At 38.9% G+C, this 15,845-nt stretch overlaps 1 protein-coding gene across 1 annotated transcript in view; it reads right to left on the bottom strand.

Moving 5' to 3' along the window:
* Positions 1-226: 226 nt before the first annotated feature.
* tomm7 (translocase of outer mitochondrial membrane 7 homolog (yeast)) overlaps positions 227-15,845 on the bottom strand; it is a 38,352-nt gene continuing 22,733 nt past the window's right edge. Inside the window, exon 3 of the mRNA XM_073024624.1 lies at positions 227-810. Coding sequence (XP_072880725.1) covers positions 795-810 — 16 coding nt within the window. The 3' untranslated portion in view covers positions 227-794. The remainder of the gene's footprint in view (positions 811-15,845) is intronic.

Below are 15,845 nucleotides of genomic sequence, written 5' to 3'. Positions count from 1 at the left end.
AAGAAAATAAACAATATTCAAATGTTTTGGAATTTACAAAAACTAAAAGTTGGCTTGATTTAAAACTAAATAGTTATCAGGCACACAGCACTGAAATCATTAAAACAGCATGTGTGACTACTTTTGAACATTAAATGCAATTCCTGTTCCTCCATAAAGTGCCAAAAAGGTGGTACCTGAAAAGCTAAGATTCACAATTAAGAGTAAAATATTACATAATACCAAGAAAGGCAAAGAGCACATTTTATTCAGAGTACAACTGTCTTTTTGTTTAATCAACTTCATATGAAGAGTTAATTTACTGCTGGAAAATTCTATTTTCATTGATAGATTTCTAATCCACACTTTCATTACAAATGTCAAATCCAAAGCAAAATTTATCTTATGCATCTTGAACTCCAAGATAACGGTTTCAAATAAAGCTTACCTAATACTTTGAACACTTTAATTACAGCTGTTATCTTAAAAGCTTAGATAACAGATGATGCACCCAAGTACATTTTGCAGAAGCTTCTCATTTTAAAGTGCTTACTAAGGCACCCAACAGATTCACAGCACAAATCATTGTTACTTTAATTTTTTTTGATTTCTTTCTCTTCTATTAACTTTTAATTTTACACACAGCTCAAATACAGTTTTGCTTTTACAGAAATACAATACAGTGTGCTGGTTTCCTCTGGAAATTCTTGCGTTATAGATGTGTTACAGTGAATCCATCTATAGTAGTGATCTATGCTTTCCAACTTTCCTCTCAAATGGCGTTTCTAGTTGAAATTTAAGATCTTCTGTTCTCCTCATCCCCATAGCAAACTATAAATAGAAAATCAACCAGAATCAGGTTTATTATAACTAACATATCATCATGAAATTTATTGTTCTGCAGCAGCATTACAGTACAATACACAAAAATTACTATAACACAATAATATATTAAAAAATAAATCATGCAAAATGAGAGCAAAAGAGGTAGTGTTCATGGACTGTTCAGAAATCCGATGGCAGAGAGGAAGAAGCTGTTTGTAATATGTTAAGCATGTTCTGGGTAATGAGGGCCTTTCATGATGGATGCCACCTTCCTGAGGCATCGCCTTTTGAAAATGCCCTCGATGGTGGGAAGCCTAGTGCCTATGATGGAGATGGCTCTTTGGCACCAGCATACCAGACAGTGATGCCACCAGTCAGAACACCCTCCACAGTACAACCATAGAAATATGCTAGAGCCTTTGGTGACATACTAAATCTCCTCAAACTCTTAATGAAATTTACTTACAGATGTGCCTTTTTCAAAATTGCATCATTATGGTGGGCCCAGAAAAGATCCTCAGAGATGTTGACATCTAGAAACTTGAAGCTACTCACCCTTTCCACTGCTGACTCTTCGATTAGAACTGCTGTGTTCTCCCAATTTCTATTTAACTAATTTACAGAATTCTATTTGGTTCATTCAAAATACTTTACCCGAATAGACACAAGTAAAATAAGTAGCTAGGTCTCCAACTTTTAGCCTACATAATACGGCAGGCAGATTTATAATGATTGGTATTGATCATGTCATTAGTCATTACATGATTTGGCATTGTGAGTCAGAAAAAAATAGCAAAATGGAAAGAAGAACGAGAAATAAGCACAGAATATTATAGCATAATACAGAGCCTTTGGCCCATGATATTGTGCTGAGCTTTTAACCTACTCTATGATCAATCTAACACTTTCCTCCTGCATAACCCTCTATTTTTCTTTCATCTACTGTATGTGCCTAAGCTTCTTAAATGCCCTCAACTCTGGCAGAGCATTACAAGCTTCCACTACTCTCTTTGTAAAGAACTTATCTCTGACATCACCTCCACCCCCACCCCCCATACATTTAAGGTGACTGACTGGAAGTATGTCTTCTCATATTAGCCATTGCTGCCTGGGGAAAAAGTCTCTGCTGGTTCACTCTATCTATACCACTTATAATCTTGTACTTATCTATCAAGTCACCTCTTATCCTCCTTCCTCCAAAAAGTCCTAGCTCACTCAAACTATCTTTATAAGACATGTCCTCTAGTCCAGGTAACATCCTGGTAAATCTCAGTTGAAACTTTGATAAAGTTTCCACATCCTTCCTATAATGAGGTAACAAGAACTAAACACAATACTGCAAGTATGGTTTAACCAGGGTTTTTTATAGAGTTGCAACATTACCTTGTGGTTTTTGAACTTAATCCTCTGACTAATGAAGAACAACACACCATACACCTTCTTAACATCCTCATCTACTGGTGATCAACTTTGAGGGATCTATGGATGTGGACCCAAAGATCCCTGTGTTCCTTCACATTGCTAAGAATCCTGTCATTAACCGTGTATTCTGGCTTCAAATTCAACCTTCTAAATTGAATCACTTCACACATTTCTGGGTAGAATTTCATCTAGCAATTCTCAACCCAGCTCTGCATCCTGTCAATATCCCATTACAACCAACAACAACCCTCCACACTATCCACTAAACTTTGTGTCCGCAAATTTACCAACTCACATTCCGCTTCATCATCCAAGTTATTTATAAAAATCACAAACAGAAGGAGTCCAAGAACAGATCCCTGCTGAACATCACTGGTCACTGACCTCAAGGCAGAATACTCTTCATCAATTACCACCCTCTGCCTTCTATCAGCAAGCCAATTCTGTATTCATGCAGCAAGTTTCCCTAGATCACATACATCCTGACTTTCTGAATGAGCCACAGGGAATCTCATCAAACGTGTTACTAAAATTCATATGACACCTTGCCTTATTGTCTTGTTTATTATTTATTGTAATGCCTGCACTGTTTTTGTGCACTTTATGTAGTCCTGTGTAGGCCTGTAGTCTAGTGTAGCTTTCTCTGTTTTTTTTAACGTAGTTCAGTCTAGTTTTTGTACTGTGTCATGTAACACAATGGTCCTGAAAAACGCTGTCTCATTTTTACTATGTACTGTACCAGCAGTTATGGTCGAAATTACAATAAAAGTGATTTGACTATATACCACATCCACTGTTCTACCCTCATCAATATGTGCTTTATCACATCCTCAAAGAATTCAAATCAGGCTTGTGAGGCATGATCTGCTCCTCAAAGTCTTGCATATCATCCGTAATCAGACTATGCCTTTTCCAAATACTCGTAACCACTGCCTTAAGAATTCTCTCCAATAATTTGTCTACTACTGAAGTATGACACACTGGTCTATAGTGTCCAGGTTTATCACTACACCCTTTCAAATGAATAATATTTGCTATTCTCCAATCATGTAGTAAGGTGCAGCAAACTCTTCCCTCACTTCCAGCAGTAACTCAGGGTATATCTCACCTGACTCCAGGGATTAACCCACCCTAATGTTTTTCAAGAGTTCCAACACTAGCTCTTCCTTAACATCAATATGTCCAAGTATATAAGCCTGTTTTACCCAGTCCTCACAATCATCAAGGTCTTTTTCACTGGTGAATATTGAAGTATGTCCTCTGACTCCTGGCACACATTTCCTCTACTATACTTGATCAGCTCTACCCTCACTTTATCTTTATCCTCCTGTTCTTCACATGTGTAGAACACCTTGGGGTTTTCCTTAACACACCAAGGTTTTCCCATGCCCCCTTCTAGCTCTCCTAAATTCAATCTCCAGCTCCTTCCTAGCTACATTAGAGCCCTGTCTGATCCTTGTTTCATAAACATTAAATAAACTTCTTCCTCTCAACTAGATGTTCCACATCTCCTCTCAACCAGGTTTCCCTCACCCTACCATCCTTTCCCTGCCTCAGTGGGACAAACCTGTCCAGAACCACCAGCAGGTGCTCTGTAAACAACCTCCATATTTCTGTTGTGCATTTCCCTGAGTACATATATTCCTGGCAGAATTTTTCCAGCAGCCCAATCGAATCAAGAGAGAAAGCTACACAAAGACCGAGCAAGAAATTTTTAAAAAAGAACATTCACGGGCTTTCAACTTTTTTTGACAGCCCAATTAATGCACAATTCATTTACAAGGGATAAATGGAGCTGCTGTGCTGTGAGGCAAGTTTCTTCTTCTTCATTCTTTGTCTGTTAGTGCATAGTTAGTGAAATCCATGAGCCAGTTCTCATCATAAGAACAGAGGTGGAGAGGGTCAGTAGCATTAAATTCCTTGGTATTAGAGGACCTAATCTGGACCCAGTACGCAAGTGCAATCAAGACCATATAACAATTACAGCAAAGAAACAGGCCATCACGGTCCTTCTAGTCCGTGCCGAACACTTACTCTCACCTAGTCACACTGGCCTGCACTCAGCCCATAACCCTCCATTCCTTTTCTGTCCATATACCTACCCAATTTTACTTTAAATGACAATACCGAACCTGCCACTACCACTTCTACTGGAAACTCGTTCCACACAGCTACCACTCTCTGAGTAAAGAAATTCCCCCCGTGTTACCCTTAAAAATTTTGCCCCCTAACTCTCAACTCATGTCCTCTTGTTTGAATCTCCCCTACTCGCAATGGAAAAAGCCTATCCACATCAACTCTATTTATCCCCCTCATAATTTTAAACACCACTATCAAGTCCCCCCTCAAACTTCTATGCTCCAAAGAATAAAGACTTCACTTATTCAACCTTTCTCTGTAACTTAGGTGCTGAAACCCAGGTAACATTCCTCTGTACTCTCTCTAATTTGTTGACATCTTTCCTATAATTCAGTAAACAGAATTGTACACAATACTCCAAATTCGGCCTTACCGATGCCTTGTACAATTTTAACATTACATCCCAACTCCTATTCTCAATGCTCTGATTTATAAAGGCCAGCATACCAAAAGCTTTCTTCAGCACCCTATCCACATGAGATTCCACCTTCAGGGAACTATGCACCATTATTCCTAGATCACTCTGTTCGACTGCATTCTTCAATGCCCTACCATTTACCATGTATATCCTATTTGGATTATTCCTACCAAAATGTAGCACCTCACACTTATCAGCATTAAACTCCAATGCTGATAAGGATTGGAGTTTAAGGCCCGCGGGCCAAATCCGGCCCGCGGTGGAATTATCTTTGGCCCGCGAGATAATATCTAATTACTATTAAAGCTGGCTCCAGTAAGCGAAGCGCCTATGGCGTATGATATGGCTAATGCTGAGTTTATTCAGGTACCAGGTTTTCAGGGTTTTTAGTGTTTATTCGGCAGTCTTCTTCATAAGAAACGGAATTTGTAAAGTGAAACACTTTGTAGTTATAGCAGAGACTGAGACACATGAGAGCAGGCTGAAAAAACGGAGGCAACGAAAGCTGCGTTCGCACGCGTCCGACTGATCCAGTCCACATGAAGCTGCATTTTGCTCAATCCGGCCCGTGACCTAAAATGAGTTTGACACCCCTGATCTAGATCATTAATGTAAATGACAAACAACATTGGACCCAGCACAGATCCTTGAGGCACACCACTAGTCACCGGATTCCAACCTGACAAACAGTTATCCACCACTACTCTCTGGCATCTCCCATCCAGCCACTGTTGAATCCATTTTACTATTTCAATATTAATACCTAACGATTGAACCTTCTGTGCGGAACCTTGTCAAAGGCCTTACTGAAGTCCATATAGACAACATCCTCTGCTTTACCCTCATCAACTTTCCTTGTAACCTCTTCAAAAAATTCAATAAGATATGTCAAACATGACGTTCCATGCACAAATCCATGCTGACTGTTCCTAATCAGACCCTATCTATCCAGATAATTATATATACCATCTCTAAGAATACTTTCCATTAACTTACCCACCACTGCATCAAACTGACAGGCCTATAATTGCTAGGTTTACTCTTAGAACCCTTTTTAAACAATGGAACCACATGAGCAATACACCAATCCTCCGGCACCATCCCTGTTTCTAATGATATTTGAAATATTTCTGTCAGAGCCCCTGCTATTTCTACACTAACTTCCCTCAAGTTCCTAGGGAATATCGTGTCAAGACCCGGAGATTTATCCACTTTTATATTCCTTAAAAGTGCCAGTACTTCCTCCTCTTTAATCATCATAGTTTCCATAACTTCCCTACTTGTTTCCCTTACCTTACACAATTCAATATCCTTCTCCTTAGTGAATACTGAAGAAAAGATATTGTTCAAAATCTCCCCCATCTCTTTCGGCTCCGCACATAGCTGTCCACTCTGATTCTCTAAGGGACCAATTTTATCCCTCACTATCCTTTTGCTATTAATATAACTGTAGAAACCTTTCGGATTTATTTTCACCTTACTTGTCAAAGCAACCTCGCATCTTCTTTTAGCTTTTCTAATTTCTTTCTTAAGATTCTTCTTACATTCTTTACATTCCTTGAGCACCTCATTTACTCCATGCTGCCTATATTTATTGTAGATATCTCTCTTATTCCTAATCAAGTTTCCAATATCCCTTGAAAACCATGGCTCTCTCAAATTTTTAACCTTTCCTTTCAACCTAACAGGAACATAAAGATTCTGTACCCTCAAAATTTCACCTTTAAATTACCTCCATTTCCCTATTACATCCTTCCCATAAAACACATTGTCCCAATCCACTCCTAAATCCTTTTGCATCTCCTCAAAGTTAGTTTTTCTCCAATCAAAAATTTCAACCCTGGGTCCAGTCCTATCCTTCTCCATAATTATATTGAAACTAATGGCTTTGTGATCACTGGACCTGAAGTGCTCCCCAACACATACCTCCATCACCTGACCTATTTCATTCCCTAACAGAAGATGCAACACTGCTCCTTCTCTAGTTGATACCTCTATGTATTGCTGCAAAAAACTATCCTGCACACATTTTACAAACTCCAAACCATCCATCCCTTTTACAGTATGGGCTTCCCAGTCTATGTGTGGAAAATTAAAATCTCCCACAATCACAACCCTGTGCTTACTACAAATATCTGCTATCTCCATGCAAATTTGCTCCTCCAATTCTCGCTCCCCATTAGGTGGTCTATAATACACCCCTATAAGTGTTACTCCACTTTTTTCATTCCTCAATTCCAATCAATTCCTCAAGTCTCCCTAGACGAGCCCTCTAATCTATCCTGCCAGAGCACTGCTGTAATATTTTCTGACAAGCAATGCAACACCTCCCACTCTTGTCCCTCCGATTCTATCACACCTGAAGCAACGAAATCCAGGAATATTTAGTTGCCAATCACACCCCTCCTGCAACCATGTTTCACTAATAGCTACAACATCATATTTCCAGGTATCAATCCATGCTCTAAGCTCATCCACCTTTCTTACAATGCTCCTAGCATTAAAATAAATGCATTTAAGAAATTCTCCACCTCCTCCTCTCTGTTTATCTCCAACAGTACAAAGAACTTTACTGTCTTCTTTTTCTTCCTTCTCCCATACATCTGTTCCTACACTCTGGTTCCCCTCCCCCCTCATATCTAGTTTAAATCCACTGGAGCCTCTCTAGCAAACCTACCTGCAAGAATATTTGTCCCCCTCCAGTTCAGATGTAAACCGTCCCGCCGGAACAGGTGCCACCTTCCCTGGAAAACTGCCCAATTATCTATAAATCTGAAGCCCTCCTTCCTGCACCATGTCTTCAGCCCCATGTTGATCTGCCCTATCTTACTATTCTCTAAACCCACCTGCACGTGGCACTGGTAGCAATCCTGAGACTGCTATCCTGGAGGTCCTGTCCTTTAACTTGGCACCTAGCTCCCTAAACTCACCTTTCAGGACCTCCTCACTCTTCCTACCTACGTCATTGGTCCCTACATGGACCATGACATCCGGCTGCTCACCCTCCCTCTTGAGAATACTGAGAACTCGATCTGAGATATCGTGGACCCTGGCACCAGGATATCGTAACCCTTCCGTCCTGATGAAGGGTCTCGGCCCGAAACATCGACTGTACTTCTTCCTATAGATGCTGCCTGGCCTGCTGCGTTCCACCAGTGTTTTGTGTGTGTTGCTTGAATTTCCAGCATCTGCAGATTTCCTTGTGTGTACTTCTATCATTCAATTGGTTTCAATGATGTCGCCGTCATTCTTCTAAATTCTAGTGAATACAGGTCCACAGCCATCAGGGGATGCTCTTCATATGACAAGCCATTCAATCCTGGAATCATTTTCGAGAACCACCTTTGAACCCTCAACAGATTGAGCACATTCAGTGATAAGAGACACAAAATGGCTCACAATACTCCAAGTGAAGCCTCACCAGTGCTTTATAAACTTTCAACCTTGCTTTTAAATCCTAGGCCTTTTCAAATTCAATTCAATTCAATTGAATGCTAACATTACATTTGCAGACCTCACCACAGACTCAACCTTCAAATTGACCTTTAGGGAATCCTGCACAGGGACTCCCAAGTCCTGTTGCGACTAAATTTTTGTATTTTCTCTCCATTTAGAAAATAGTTAACACTAATTTTTTTTCTACCAAAGTACATGACCATACAATTCCTGACACTGTATTCCATCTACCATTTCTTTGCCCATTTTCCGAATCAGTCCAAGTCCTTCTGTAGCCTCTCTACTTCCTCAAAACTACCTTCCCCTCCAGCTACCTTCATATTGTCTGCAAACTTTTCAATAAATCCATCAAGTCCATCCATTGACATATAAAGAATCGGCCCCAACACAGACTCCTGTGGAACACCATTAGTCACTAGCAAAGCCAGTCAGAAGACACTCTTTCCACCCTTTGCCTCCATGCTAGAATCTTTCCTGTAATACCATGGGCTTGTAGCTTGTTAAGCAGCTTCATGTGTGTCACCTTGTCAAAGGCCTTCTGAAAATCCACATACACATCAACTGATTCCAAAGAATTTCCACAGATCTGCCAGGCAAGATTTTCCCTTGAGGAAACCATGTTGTCTAAGGACTATTTTTATCATGTGCCCCCAAGTACCCTGAGAACCCATCCTTAAAAATTGACTCTAACATCTTCCCAATCACTGTCAGACTAACTTGCCTATAGTTTCCTTTCTTCTGCCCCTCTCCCTTCTTGAAGAGTGGAGTGACATTTGCAATTTTCCAGTCTAATGGAACCTGGTGATTCTTCAAAGACATTAATGTCTCTACAATCTCTTCAGCCACCTCTTTCAGAACCCTGGAGTGTACACCATCTGGTCCAGATGACTTTATCTACCTTCAGACCTTTCAGTTTCCCCAAGAAGGTTCTCTCTAGTTATAACTTCACATACTTCATGCCTCCTGATACCTGAAATATTCACCATTCTGATAGTGTCTTCCACAGTGAAAGCTGATGCAAAATACTTATTCAGTTTGTCCGTTATAGAAAGGAGAAAACTATGTACAAGTAGGGAGTGATTTTTTTTTTACAATATATTCATTGATTTGTGAGGATAAAATCAGGCCTATGAGGTGTTATATAGTTCAACCATTTTGAAACTAGTAGGAATCAAATTGTTCCAACTTATGATTAACAGATGCTGTTATCTTCTCCATTTAGTAAATATCCATTGTAATTTCCATCTATGTATTTAAGGTTGGGCTCTCCTGTGATAACCATTTCCTAGTAAGAGTCTTTTTACCAGCCAACAGCAGTATATTCATTAATCATTTATCTTTTCAACCATTCTTGAGGTATATACCCAAAATATAAAGTCTTACTTTCTAAGGGTATTTCACATTTAAAGATGTCTTGTAGGGCATTGTTTAGGGCACTCCAATAGTCTTTGATAACAGGGCATTCCCAGAAAATATGGTAATGGCTTGCATTTTGATTTCCACAGTTTCTCCAGCAAACAGGGAGGTTACTATCATAATGAGATTTCTGAAAGGATATAATAAAATACCTTATCAAGTTTTTCCATCTGAACTCCCTCCATTTCTGTGAACTGGTACACTTCCATTGATATCGTCATATTATTGTCCATTCTTCCTTAGATATAATTATCCCTCCCTCCTTCTCCCATTTTGTTTTAATGTATGAAGTCGAATGTGTTTTAAGATTTGACAAACCCTTACACACGCTTGAAATGATTTTACTACTGTTATCTGAATTATATGCTTTTCTAAATAACTCTATCAAACATGTTCTTGAATTGGTTACATTTTTAACCGTCCTATTAACATATTGTCGCATCTGCAAAAACCGGTAAAAGTCTTGTTTTTCTAATAAGCGTTTCTTTTTAAGCATTTCAAAACTAAACAGTGTTCCTTCTTTCATTATATTGCAAAGAACTGTTATTCCTTTAGCTGTCCAGTCCATAATCTAGCATCCAGTTTATTCAGTGCAAAATCTGAGTCATATGCACACCATTTAAGAATTGCAATATCTCCCTCTAGTTTATATTCTTTTATAACACTTTTCCATAATTTAAGAGTCCATTTCACCCATGGGTTATCAGTATTTTGTAGGCTGTTATCAGCCAAAATTGCCTGTATGGGGATGGGAAGGATCCCCTCCTCAATGTTTTTCCATTGAGTGTCATATGATGGGTTGCACCATCCCCCCTTTTCCTTGGCTAATTGCAAAGTTTTGAGATGAACTCTAGGCCTTTTACCTTGCCAAATATATCTTGATAACATTTGGTTCCATTCATTGAATTGATTTTGATTACCGGAAATTCCGGACTACAGAGCGCACCTGATTAAAAGCCGCAGGCTCTAATTTTAGAAAGAAAATCAATTTTGTACTTGTACAGGCCGCACCGGATTTTAAGCCGCAGGTGTCCCACGTTGTAATATGAGATATTTACACAGAAAGATATTACACGTGAGGATTTTTTAACTTTTAATTAAATCCGTATGGTAACATAAACAAATACATATTGCAAACGCTTTTTTTCGAACCATGCCTGTAACACGGCTACTTTTAAATATACATACGTATCGGTAACACACAAATTACGTTGCGTATACTTTTTTACTGAACAGTGCACGAACAACATTCCAATATCTCCTAACGACTGGTAAAAAAAATATATACTGCAGCCTACCAGGAAAAGTTATTGATCGCCTTTAACTTAAAAGCTGCATCATATGCGTGCAGCGTTCTCGGTCGGGTCTAATGCGCTCACCCCCTCCTTTCCGTTTATCGCAAACCGGTATTTTCCCACAAGACGCGGCAAAACCGGATGTGACGTCATAGCATTCCGGGATGTAGTACAGAAAACAAATATACTTAAAACACTTCTAACTTTAACTAGAAAATACTAACAAATGAATTACTAAGCGAAAATATTATAAACTAAATAACTGCCATAAAGGCAGCACAATGCTTTTCTTCAAGTGTTTTCCATGTTGATGAGGGTGAGTACAAATGACTGATTTACAATAATTTAATTGTGAAAGTGCGCTTGATTTATCGTACAATTTCATTGGACCTCTGTGAACTACTCATCAATTTTATTGGTCTACTGTCACGAGGCAAAATGTTTTTGGCGGCATGAAAAAAAACCATGCATTAGCCGCACCGTAGTAAAGGCCGCAGTGTTCAAAGCGTGGGAAAAAAGTAGCGGCTTATAATCCGGAATCTACGGTAATCTCTATTGGTAGGGTCTGAAAGAGATATAATAGTCTGGGCAATATATTCATTTTAATAGATTCAATCCTTGAACTGAGACTAAAAAAAGGAATTAGATTCCATCTTGTTATATCTTCCTTAATTTTTTTATATATAAGCTTATAATTGCATTTTGATAATTTTGCCAAACCTTTTGTCATAATGATGCCCGAATATTTGAAAGACTGTTTGCCATGCCCAGGGATATCTGCTTTCAATTTCTCTTGGTGGGCTATAGTTATATGAAAGTAATTGGGTTTTATCTATGTTGATCTTGTATCCTGATAATTATAACCAAATAACAATTACAGCGCAGAAACAGGCCATCTCGGCCCTTCTAGTCCATGCCAAATGCTTACTCTCACCTAGTCCCACTGACCCGCACTCAGCCCATAACCCTCCATTCCTTTCCTGTCCATATACCTATCCAATTTTACTTTAAATGACAATACCGAACCTGCCACTACCACTTCTACTGGAAGCTCGTTCTACACAGCTACCACTCTCTGAGAGAAGAAATACCCCCTAGTGCTACCCTTAAACTTTTGCCCTCTAACTCTCAACTCATGTCCTCTTGTTTGAATCTCCCCTACTCTCAATGGAAGAAGCCTATCCACGTCAACTCTATCTATCCCCCTCATAATTTTAAATACCTCTGTCAAGTCCCCCCTCAACCTTCTATGCTCCAAAGAATAAAGACCTAACTTGTTCAACCTTTCCCTGTAACTTGGGTGGTGAAACCCAGGTAACATTCTAGTAAATCTTCTCTGTACTTTCTCTATTTTGTTGACATCTTTCCTATAACTTGGTGACCAGAACTGTACACAATACTCCAAATTCGGCCTTACCATTGCCTTGTACAATTTTAACATTGCTTCCCAACTCCTATATTCAATGCTCTGATTTATAAAGGCCAGCATACCAAAAGCTTTCTTCACCACCCTATCTACATGAGATTCCACTTTCAGGGAACTATGCACCATTACTCCTAGATCACTCTGTTCTACTGCATTCTTCAATGACCTAACATTTACCATGTATGTCCTATTTGGATTATTCCTACCAAAATGTTGCACCCCACACTTATCAGCATTAAACTCCACCTGCCATCATTCAGCCCATTTTTCTAACTGACCTAAATCTCTCTGCAAACTTTGAAAACCTACTTCATTATCCACAACGCCACCTACCTTAGAATCATCTGCATACTTACTAATCCAATTTACCGCCCCATCATCCAGATCATTAATTTATATGACAAACAACATTGGACCCAGTACAGAACCCTGAGGTACACCACTAGTCACCAGCCTCCAACCTGACAAACAGTTATCCACCATTACTCTCAGACATCTCCCATTCAGCCACTGTTGAATCCATTTTACTACTTCAATATTAATACTTGATATAATTCAATATTAATACAATATTAATAATTGAGAATATTGTTCAAAGGATTGCATCAATTTAGGTAAAGAGTATGTTGGTTGCCCTAGATAGATCAGAATGTCATCCACGTAATAGGCCAATTTATGCTCTGTCCCTTTAATTCCCCTAATATCTTCATTTTGTCTAATGTATTAAGCTAATGGTTCCAGATATAATGTGAAGAGTAGCGGTGACCATGCACAACCCCGTCTTGTACCCCTTTCTAGGGTAAAACGATTTGATAAATATCCATTGATTTTAATTCTAGCAGTAGGGTTGTCTTATAGTGCCTGTATTGTTTTAATAATTGTGACATGGAAATCAAATCTATGTAAAACTCTGTAAAGAAAATTCCAATGAACCGAATCAAATGCCTTTTCAGCATCCACGCTTATCATTATTGCTTTGATTCTTTTTGTATATGATCCATAATGTGAAGAGTCCTTCGTATATTGTCTTGTGTTTGGCGTTGTTGTATAAAACCTGTCTGATTGTTAAGTATCAGTATGGGTAGAAGCTCTTCCAATCCTTTGGCCATGATGGAGGTAAATAATCCATAATCTACATTAAGAATGGAGGTGGGTCTAAATGACCCACATTCCATTTTATCCTTGCCTTCTTTTGGTATAGCTGAGATAACTGCTTCTTTCCAGCTGGGTGGCATTTGTGCCTTTTTTAGAGCCCAGTTCTGTGTGGGGAGTAAGACAGGAATTAACTAATTTTTAAATTCTTTGTACCACTCTGCCAAATACCTATCTGATCCTGGTGACTTGCTTAATTTAAGCCTACTAATTACAACTTTTAGTTCAATTTCAGTTATGTCAGCAGTCATCCTTCTATTTTGTTCTTCGCTTAAAGTGGGTAACTCTAGAGAATTCAGGAAGGTGTCAATTTGGGTTATGCTTCTCCCTGGGACTTTGGAATATAGAGTTTTGTAAAACACTTCAAAAGCTTCTTGAATTTCACTTAGTTTATTTTTTATCATTTTGTTCTTGGATCCCTAGTTCTATGAATTGTACTTTCTACTATCTTTTTTTTCCAGTTTCCATGCCAGTATTTTCATAGACTTAGGTCCACTTTCATAATGTCTGTTTCAGAAACATTAAATTTTTCCTGATTTCATGTGTAACCAAATTATTAATTTCATTCCTAACTCCTAAAAAACTTACCCCTGATGTCTCAGCTAAACTTCCCTCCCTTCACTTTGTACATATGCCCTCTGGTGTTTGCTACTCATGCCCTGGGAAACAGGTACTGGTTATCCACCCTATCTATGCCTCTCATAATCTTGTAGTCCTCTATTAAGTCCCCTCTCATCCTACACTCCAAAGAGAAAAGTCCCAGCTCTGCTAACCTTGCCTCATAAGACTTTTTTCCCAATCCAGGCAACATCCTGGTAAATCTCCTCTGTACCCTCTCCATAGCTTCCACATCTTTCCTATAATGAGGTGACCAGAACTGAACACAATACTCAAAGTGTGGTCTCCCCAGAGATTTGTAGAGTTGCAACAATGACCTCTCTCTTCTTGAACTCAATCGCCTATTAATGAAGCCTAGCATCCTACAGGCCTTCTTAACTATCCTATCAACCTGTGCAGTGACCTTGAGGGATGTATGGATTTGAACTCCAAAGTCCCTCTGTTCATCCAACTCTTAAGTAACCGACCATTAACCCTGTACTCAGTCTTCAGGTTTGTCCTTCTAAAATGCATCACCTCACACCTATCCCGACTGAACTCCCATCTGCCACTTTTCTGCCCAACTCTGCATCCTGTATAAATCCTCTTATAACCTTCGACAAACTACAGCTCCATCCATAACTCCTCCAATCTTCCTGTCATCTGCAAACTTACTCGCCCAACCTGCTGCCTCTTTATCCAGGTCATTTATAAAAACCACAAAGAGCAGGGGTCAAAGGACAGATCCTAGCAGCACTCCACTAGTCACCGACCTCCAGGCAAAATACAAACCCCATTTCCAGAAAATTTGGGATATTTTCCAAAATGTAATAAAAACAAAAATCTCTAACCCTTTCTTATAATATGGGTGGTTTGTATCTTTTATTTAACTTTTTTTGTTTGAGTTGCCATTTTGAGACATGGGGGTAAATTTAGTATTAGATCGCTTGCTTGCCTCTTTTTGGCTTTTTTCCTGGGGTTTTGAGGGTGGAGGGAGGGGGATTTTTCTTTTTGCTTGCTTCACGCTTAGTTTTACTTCATGGGCTGATTCGAAACTACAAAAATGGTTGCAGTGTCATGACTTCTGGCTCCTCCTTGAACTTACTTCCCTCTTCCGGATTCATGAGTTCATTTTTTTTAACCTTATGTGTTAATTGTAATAAATATTGGCAATATGGATAAGATTATTAATTTTGTTTCTTGGAATACTAATGGTTTAAATCATCCGATCAAACGGAAAAAAATATTCAAAGTATTCCACAGAATGAATGCTAATATTATCTTTGTACAAGAGACTCGTGTGAGGAAGGTGGATAGTCAACGCTTTTTAGGTTTTGGAAATGCCAACAGTATCACTTGAATTCCCAAGCCAAAGTAAGAGGTGTTTCCATTTTTATAGATTCTTCAACCTCCTTTATACACTATGAAACAATTTCAAACCCACAAGGTAGATTTTTGCTTATTACTGGTCTACTTTTTAATCAAAAAGTTGTTTTAGTTAATGTTTATGCTCCAAACACTGATTGTCCTGAATTTTTTAAGTGTCTATTTACATCCTTTCCTAATTTGAATCAGTACATGCTGATAATGGGTGGAGATTTTAACTGTTGTTTAAACCCTTCGATGGATAGATCTAAGCCCACCCAAGCTCTTCCGAATAAATTGGCCTCTCTTATTAATTTCTTTATGATTGATTCTGGAATTTCCGAAATTTGGCGTT

This window comes from Hemitrygon akajei, chromosome 20, assembly GCF_048418815.1.
Source record: "Hemitrygon akajei chromosome 20, sHemAka1.3, whole genome shotgun sequence".
Classification (NCBI taxonomy): Eukaryota; Metazoa; Chordata; class Chondrichthyes; order Myliobatiformes; family Dasyatidae; genus Hemitrygon; species Hemitrygon akajei.
This window is presented reverse-complemented; position numbering and strand designations above follow the sequence as displayed.